Source organism: Microtus ochrogaster, chromosome 6 (genome assembly GCF_000317375.1).
Source record: "Microtus ochrogaster isolate Prairie Vole_2 chromosome 6, MicOch1.0, whole genome shotgun sequence".
Taxonomy (NCBI): domain Eukaryota; kingdom Metazoa; phylum Chordata; class Mammalia; order Rodentia; family Cricetidae; genus Microtus; species Microtus ochrogaster.
This window is the reverse complement of record NC_022013.1, coordinates 84,949,445-84,958,369: the sequence shown is the minus strand read 5'-3', so window position 1 is coordinate 84,958,369 and position 8,925 is coordinate 84,949,445. Positions and strand designations below refer to the sequence as shown.

The 8,925-nt window shown below is 45.4% G+C and overlaps 1 protein-coding gene across 2 annotated transcripts in view; it reads left to right on the top strand.

Annotated features, from left to right (window-relative positions):
• The window catches only part of Cnst (consortin, connexin sorting protein), an 84,561-nt gene that overhangs the window by 33,318 nt on the left and 42,318 nt on the right, over positions 1 to 8,925 (top strand). For both annotated transcript variants that reach the window (XM_005348980.3, XM_005348979.3), the window contains exon 2: positions 5,178 to 5,607. In XM_005348980.3, coding sequence (XP_005349037.1) covers positions 5,229 to 5,607 — 379 coding nt within the window. In that variant the 5' untranslated portion in view covers positions 5,178 to 5,228. The remainder of the gene's footprint in view (positions 1 to 5,177; positions 5,608 to 8,925) is intronic.

Genomic DNA, 8,925 nt, shown 5'->3' with positions numbered 1-8,925 from the left:
GGACTCTGGTGCAGGGCGATACTCGGGGAGGACTCTGGTGCAGGGTGATACTCCGGGAGGACTCTGGTGCAGGGCGATACTCGGGGAGGACTCTGACTGGCACAGTGCTGGAGAGGAGCGCCTTATATGGGACTTTGAGGACAGAGAAATCAGCCAGGCAAACTGGAGTTAAGTGGCTTTTGAGCCAGGCTATGATGGATTAATAGGTGTCTCACAAAAATAAAATTAGAAAAATAAAACCTTAGAAAGAGCAAGAGACCTAGTGTTAGGAAAACAGTTTGAAGGCTTTCCTTTTAAAATTAGTTAAACTAATTGTGTGGCCACGAAAGAGTAGGAGGGATGTTGTGAAGCCCAAGGAAAGGAATGCTGCTGTTTCTGGGAGTGGCTATTTCATTTAGATGGTGTGGACTTCCCCAAGACCACCCAGAAAGGCTCTCAACAGAAGGAAGAGAAAACCATTTATTCAATGATGTAGCATTTTCCATAGAGGAGAAGAGCATCTCAAAAAACTTGTACTTGGTCATTGGACGCATGTCTCTGTCTTGGGGTGGGTGGCGGGCAGGGACACTGGAGTGAAATGTCTTTTTAGTTTCATTGTCCTCAGAACACTATGGTTAAGAGTCTCTTCTTCAACTGTGTAACAGGACTTGAAGTGACCATCTGCTGGGTGATTGTGAAAATTGAGTCTGTTGTAGGAATACTTCTAAGTTGGAGCCTGGTGTGTAGCAAAGCTTCAAATACATATCAACTTGTACCTACCAAGGAGTCGTTTAATTTTGAGACAGGGTCTCACGTAGCTGGGCTATCCCCCAAGGGCTGGTCCTCCTACCTCTGTCTTTCTCATGTTGGGATTATCAGTGTGTGCATCATGCCCAGCTCTCCCAGGATTCTTGTGTGTATGTGTTTGTGTGCTCATGCATGCATGTGGAGGCCAGACCTCAGACTGTTCCTTAGGAGCTGTGTACCTTTACATCTAGACATACATGTACTTGCTGGATGGACTAGGTTAGCTGGCCAGTGGGCCTGGATGATCTGCGTGCTTCTGCCTCCAGCCTCCCACAGTTGGAATTAGAAATACTTGCAACCACACGTGACTTTTGCTTCTTTCTTTCTTTTTGGTTATTAGTTTGAAACAAGGGTTCACTATGTAGCCCTGGCTGGCCTTACACTCAGAGATCTGCCAGCGTCTGCCTCCCCAGTGCTGCGATTAAAGGTGTACGTCACCATACCTAGCAGTATTCCTGGCTATTAAAATTTGGGTTCTAGGAATCAATTCATGTCCTCGTGTTTGAAAGGCAAGCATTTTACCCACTGAACTATCTCCCCGGCCCTTACCAAGTAGTTCCAACCACTAGCTTCTAAATGCCTTCCTTAGTCCTCTGAAACAGATCATTCAGAAGAGATGAGTAAGGACTATGGGGACTGAATGAGAGTGGATTCTCCATTATAAATTGATACCTCAGTATTCTATAGTGAAGCCAGTTAGCATTGTTTGTCGTCCAGAGCCTGGTCATTTCTAGAATGTTTGGAAAGCTGTTTCTGTACATACAGTAAGGCCGAGCATAGCATCCCCTGAGTCAACCACCAGTGCGTGATGCTCATGAGTCCGCTTGGGAAGTGACATTTACTAAACATCTGCTGTGTGGACCAAGGACCCTCTGAAGTGCCTTACCTGTCCTGTTACCTAAACATCACAAATGACCTTTTGTCAGGTGTCATGGATAACATGCCAGAAGGCTGAGCATTAGCATCACGAGTTCAAGGCCAGCCAGGACTATATAGCGGTTCTGAAATCTGCCTGGGCAACATGGCAATATCATGTCTCAGATGAAAATTCAAGAACATTAGGAGCGGAACGATGAGTGGATAAAAGTACTTCAGCCAAGCCTGACGACCGGAGCTCACTGCCCAGGACCCACATGGTAGAAGGAGAGAGCCAGCGCCTACAAGTTATTCTCTGACCTTCATATATGTGTTGTAGCACACACAGCTCATATAGAGAAATAGGCAGTCAGGTGTGCATGCACGTGCACACACAGAGACACTAAGTGTGTAACGTGAAAATTGGCTGGGAGCATGTAGCTTATTAGTGATACATTCACTTATGAGAGTCCTGGGTTTGATCCCTGGCATCACCAAGAACAGAAGAAATCGCAGCCCTTTGAGACAGGTTCTCTACAGTCCTACAGATGAGAAAAGGGAGTGTGGTTGCTAGGTAACTCACCTACTGTTTCCCACATGACTTATAAAATGTCAAGGATGCAGTTTGAACCTAGGTGTGCCTCTGTCCTCAGCCATTGTTTTGAACTTCATAGGACCTGAACCAGGAAGAGAGTTTCAGGTCCAACTCTGCTCTGTTCCAGGATTATGACCTTAGTATTTTATTTCTCCATTTCAAACACAAGGTGAATACTTCTGGTGGAGCCTTGCTTTGAAGATCAGAGGTCAGACATGTGGAGTGACTGCCACAGTAAGGGCTCCCTCAGCTGCTCTGTTTCTTCTGTCTTACGTCCCCTTAGTGTGTGGCCAGCCTCTGGGTCTCATACAGTTAGAAGATAAAATCCTGTGCTCAGACTCTAAACTTGCTACAGTACCTGCTGATGGTCTTAACTAGAAAGCAGCTCAGGCTATTTAAAGTAGAACTAGAAGTTCAGGTATAGCGGTACACGCCTTTAATCCCAGCACTCAGGAGGCAGAGGCAATCAGCTCTCTGTGAGTTCCAGGACAGCCAAGGCTATGCAGAGAAATCCTGTAAAAAAAAAAAGACTAAAAACCCAGTAAAAGTATATTCAGTAGAGACCTGCTGTGCATGTTTTAGGGAAAATGAAACCAGCCAGATTTAGACATTTTTATGTTTTCTAAGAATGCCCTTATGTATGAAATAATACATCTCAGTCACAAAATACGTTGCAAATATGAAATACATTTGTATAGAATTAATATTGTAGACCGTTGTATGCATATATGTGATATATATGTTTATGTGGATGATATATCTGTGTATATATATTTTTGAGATGGGTTTCGTGAATCCAGTCTGGCCTCTGACTTGCTCCATAGCTGAGAAGGACAGTAAATTTCTGATCTGCCTTCCTCTGCCTCCCAAGTACTGGGATGACTGGGATGTGCTGCTCTGTCCAATCTGTAGGTCTAGTGATGCAACCAGGGCTTCTCACCTTCTAGGCAAGCACTCTACCAACAGCACTACATCCTCAGCCCTTGTTTGTACTTTGTTGTAGTTGCTTTGGTTTCGTTTGGTTTTTTGTTTTTATGGGGTTTTTTTGTTGTTGTTAGTTTTATTTTTTCATAAACTTTGTTTCTTTGTGTGAAGTCTTGGCCATCCTGGAACTCTCTTTGTAAACCAAGCTGACCTCAAACTCAGAGACCCACTGGCCTCTCCCTCCCAAATGCTGGGATTGAAGGTATGTGCGACCACTGCCTGACTTTGCTTATGAATTTTAAAGAGAATTGTACTTTATTTGCATACTTTTTGTTTGTTTGTTTTTCTTTTAGATTTTATATACTTATTTATTTTGTTTTTTTCGAGACAGGGCTTCTCTGTGTCACAGTCCTGGCTGTCTTGGAACTCGCTTTGTGGACCAGACTGGCCTTGAACTCATAGTGATCCACCTGCCCCTGCCTCCCAAGTGCTAGGATTAAAGCTGTGTGCCACCAACCGGCTCTATTATGATTGCTTCTATCTTATGTATGTGTTGCCTGCACGGGTGTACATCCTAGCTGTGCCTGATGCCTGCACGGGTGTGCATCCTAGCTGTGCCTGGTGCCTGCACGGCTGTGCATCCTAGCTGTGCCTGGTGCCTGCACGGGTGTACGTCCTAGCTGTGCCTGGTGCCTGCACGGGTGTGCATCCTAGCTGTGCCTGGTGCCTGCATGGGTGTGCATTATAGCTGTGCCCGGTGCCTGCTTGCACGGGTTGCATCAGGGTGTGCATCATAGCTGTGCCCGGTGCCTGCACGGGTGTGCATCAGGGTGTGCATCATAGCTGTGCCTGGTGCCTGCAAAGGCCCGGAGAGAGCACTGGATCTCCTAGAACTGGGGATACAGATATTCGTGAGCTTCTGTGTGGGTGCCAGGGATTGAACCTGGGTCCTCTGCAAGAGCAGTGAGTGCTCTTAACCCCAGAAGTATCTCTCCAGCACCTATTTATGCATTTTTAATGAGTAAGAATTTCTGCTTACCTATTTAGATTTTTTTAAGGTACTATTACCTAAGGGGTGAGGAATTTTTTTTCTTTCAGAATTGTTGGAATAGTTGGCTCAAACCCAGAAATAATGCTAAGCAAGCATAAGTAATCTGGCTGGCATACTTTCCCTCAAAATGTATGTTTGAATGATAAGATAAAGGATGGCTGATGACTAACTGGCTTTTGATCTTTTGTCATCTCTTTGGCTTGTGTTTCGAGGCCTATTCTCATGTTCAGACTGACCTCAGATCCCTAGGGTCAAACCATTCTCCTGCCTCAACCTCCCAAGTCCTTGGGACCGTTAACCATGTCCTTAAAGCTGCACATTAAATAGCCTGGAGTTAATTATTACTGCCCTCTCTTTTGAAAACGTGGTCGTTTAAAATGATTTTGTTGGAAATTGTAAGGTTTGCCTCGGAGGGCCCAGTGCTTGTTCTCAGAAAGTAAAAGAAAGTGTAATGAACCAGCTGAGAAAATACCTGTGGTGAATCTTCCTCCATGCGCCTTTCTAGAAAATAAATAGATAAACAATATGGCTTGCCTTGTTTTCATTTGTAAATGTTGCTGCTGTTTAGCCAAAGACTTGCACCGCTGGCTCCTACTTTCCTGGCCCATGTCTAGGGATAGCGTGAGTGATTGGTGTTAGCAGACAACATGCATAGCCAGGAATTTCTTTCCTCAAGTCAGAAGCCCCAGCCACGCACGGTGAGGACCAACTAGAGCACCTAGGAAGCACAGCGCGCAGGCAGCCTTTATACTCTGATTAGTGGGACATTCTGTGCATGAGCGGCTGGGAGAGCCAGTGTGCTGACATGCAGAGCTGGTGAGACTCGGATGAGGCTGCAGGTGTAGAGGGAGGAATGGAGCTCATTCCTTCCCTGACATCAGTGAAATGAAAAGAAGCGGGAAACTAAACCCTGCGTGTCCCCAGAGGCCACAGAATGAAGTAGCCTTTATTCTTTTGTCTTTGTAGGCATGGAAGGACTTTGATGAAACTCTAAACAGTTCCACAAAAGATGCGCTAATGGATGACAGCGACACTCCTGCATCCAGTCTTCAGATAGGACCGCAAGATGGATGTCATCCGGGTGGCAGCGTGGAAAGGAGAGTGACACCCCTGCCTTCTGTCGCAGATGAAAATGAGAATCAGCTTGACGGGGACGGGCCGGCCGCTCTGACCGGCAGTGGCAGCACAATGGGAAGAGCCGCGGTGTTTGACCAGGACAGTCTCAACAATAACGAAAGCTGCCTGTCCGGCTGTGAGGTAGCCCCCGGTGAGACTGCAGAACACAGTCCGTATGAAGGGCCCAAAGATGACCAGTCTTCCTTGGCACAGGACAAACAAACACCTGGGAGAAGAAGTCCAAGAGCCAAAAGAGGCACTCCTAAGAACGGTCCTCCAGGTAAGCCTTCAGGTTATCTGACTGTCCTTTAACAAAATCAACACTTCTACTTCTTCATTCAGTCTGGTTTGCAGCAGCATCTGTAGGCCCCACTGTGCGCGTCTTTACAAGGTCACAGTCTGTAGCTGAATCATGGCGATTTAGTCTACTTCCCTTATAAAGCCCACGGTTGTCTGCTGCCCTAAAACTTTCCTTCTCCATCACCGTGGCCTTGGTCTCTGGCCTGTGATGTTCTTCTGTGCTAGTCTAACTTCAGATGGGCTCTTTCTGCCTCACCCTGTAGGTGAGCAGTATCCGTGAACCTATATCAACACACGTCTTGTATCAGTGTTGGGTGAGGCACCTGGTTTTGATATCGGCATATCTTTGGCAACAAAGTAATTCAAATTTTTCTTCAGAATATAGTTTGGCAGGTAAGAGTCCAGCTGTGGAGTTTCTTGTCTGACTCACCAGGTACTCGTGGGAAACCACTGGTGGTTTGGGGGCCTATTATTATTTGCTTGTTTGTTTGTTTGGTTGGTTGGGTTTTTGTTGTTTGGTTGTTGTTGTTTTGTTTTGTCAGGCACATGACAGTGCTGGCATGTTATCGGTTGGAAGTCCTTACTGGAACCCACTGTACCCAGGCCAGCAGTGTTTGCAAGAGGCCTAGCAAATTAAGCAAGTGTCTCCTCCTCCCTTCTGCTCTCTTTTCCTTTGGCTGCTAAGAAATGTAGTTACTCCATATCCTGGGTTTCATTTGTAGTTTTAAATGTTAGAGTAAACTATAAATCTGTGGGGCTGAGCTCCATAGATATGAGCTCTAGATGGGGTGGCTCGGTAGATGAAGTCCTTGCTGAACAAACACAAGAGCCAGCATTCAGATTGCTTTATTTTTCATTGTTTTCTTTTTTAAATTTTTATTTTTTTATTTTATGTGCACTGTTTTTTTTGCCTGCATGTATGTTGTATGAGCATGTCGAATCCCCTGGAACTGGAGTTACAGACAGATGTGAGCTGCCATATGGGTGCTGGGAATTGAACTCAGGTCCTCTGGAAGAGCTGCCATTGCTCTTAACCACTGAGCCATCTCTCTAGCCCCCAGCGTTCAGCTTCTTGGCACCCACATAATATTGGGCTGGTCTGGAGGGCTGCATGCACCCCTGTGTTATTAGGTAGGTAGAGAAAGGATTCCTGGGCAAGCTGGCTGTATAGACCAGCTGTTGGCAAGCTCTGGGTTCAGTGAGATGAAGGCATAAGTCACAAACAATGCCACAGCAGTTTGGAATTATAATTAATAGGGTAGTATTTATTTAAAGGGGAAAAAACTTACAGATCACCGTCAGCCCTCTGTGCAACCAGGAAGAAGTCTAGTCGCCAGCGGAGCAGGAAGTGAAGAGAGGGAGGAGAGGGAAGTGGCCGCTTTTTTAAAGGGAGAGAGACCACGCCCCAATGGGCGGGTATCTCAGCGGCTATAGGCTGGAGGAGCGGAAGGACCTCCCGCAACAGTGAGAGACCCTGCCTCGGTAGATAAAGTAGAGACTGATTGAGGAAAGCACCCAGCCTTAACTTCTGGCCTATCAACCTCTGTATGCACAGAACTGCACATATATACCTGTACACACATGTGCCTGTTAATTGTTCCTTATTTAATGAAATAACTCATAATTTGGCTCTAGTAAAGATAACTCATAACTTGACTGTTCATGTTCCTTTGTTTTTTTCGTGTTAACTTAAAACATATAATTTTGGTTAGGGAGTATGAATATATTTTTTGCAAAAGATCTGATATACACTTATGATATACACAGTGCTGTATGCATTAAATTGATTTATTGTATAAATAAAAGTCAAGGCATACTGACTCAGTCTCTCCAGTCTGAGAGACAGAGTGCTGCCTTTAAGAACTGAAGCCTATGTGGGGATGGTGGCTCATACCTCTAATCCCAGCATTTGGGAGCTAGAAGTAGAGCTGCCAACCTTGGTTACATAATGAGTTCCAGACCAGATGACTGTAGAGCTAGCCAGAAACCTCAATAAACCCCATACCTGTTTTCAGTCATTTCCTTAGGGCCATCCCACTTGTAGGCAATTGCTAATTTAATTATTTTTTCTCTATAGCTTTGCCCTCTCTGCACATACTGTTCTCAGTGGACTCACACAGGAGATGCTCTTTCTTGCTGGCTTCTTTCATATGACGCATTTCCCTGGCTCACTCAGGTTGTAATATATATTTACACCCCTTCTTTTTTATGGCCAAAGTGCTCCATTGCATGGATCAACAGAGCGCATTTCTCAGGCATTTATGCCTGCACTGGTGGGCATGCTGGTTGTCACACTTTTGTCTACTGTGATGCCTCTATGACCATGTTTTTATTTCTCTCTGATCAATGGGAGGTGGTTCTGCATGACAGGTAGCATTCTGTTTGAGTGGTGAACTGTTCTCCAATGTGGCTCCACCAGTTTATATTTCCACAAAACAGGGGAGAGATGCAGTTTCTGTCCCTTCGCCAACATTTGTTAACGTCTGGTTTCTTTATAATAGCAAGTTGTTAAGACGGAGATATAATTAACAAGCCACAAAGTTTGCCTTTTAAAGCATACGGCACAGTGGTTTAATTATAGCCACAGAACTGTGCAGCCATCATCAGTATTGGACCCTGTAAAAGAAACTATACACCCATTAGCAGTCACTCCCCATTTCTCCTGTTCCTCAGCCCCTGGCGATCAATGGCTCATAAATTTCGTATGACTTAGCAGACAAGTTCAGATTAAGTGTCTAAAGATTGCCATAACAACATTTGGTGTTTACTCAGCCCTCGTCACCATGGTATCTACACATTAGGCAAAACAGTTCAGGAAACAGCCAGAAGCAGAGGTAGAGACTGAGGAAGGAAGCCTCTTCTAAATGGAGCTGCCATGTGCAGCACCTTATCTTGCTTTACTTTTGCCCTTCACTAAGTATCAGCTGGTCCAAGACAAGAAGGGCTGGAAGCTGGGGGAGACAAAAACCTGGAAAGGATCTGCAGCCTGGACTCAGGCCGGTAGAGTTAGAAGAGCTGTGAGTTTGAAGCTGTGCTCTGCCTGGTGCTACTTCTGTGATCTGAGATGGGAACTCAGTTCCTTGTCTCTGCTTATCTACAAGGAAGCTGACACTGCACATCCTGCCGTGTTGTCCTCGGGACAATAGTCTGTGCAGCGAGCAGCCAGAAGACAAGTGCTTGCTGTGTCACAGAATGTTCTTTGAGTGATATCTCTTAGGGAGTTCACACGATTAAGAAATAAATCTGACTGTGAGTCTGCCTTAGCTCTTTTGTCTGTGCTTCTCTTAAGTCCTGGAGT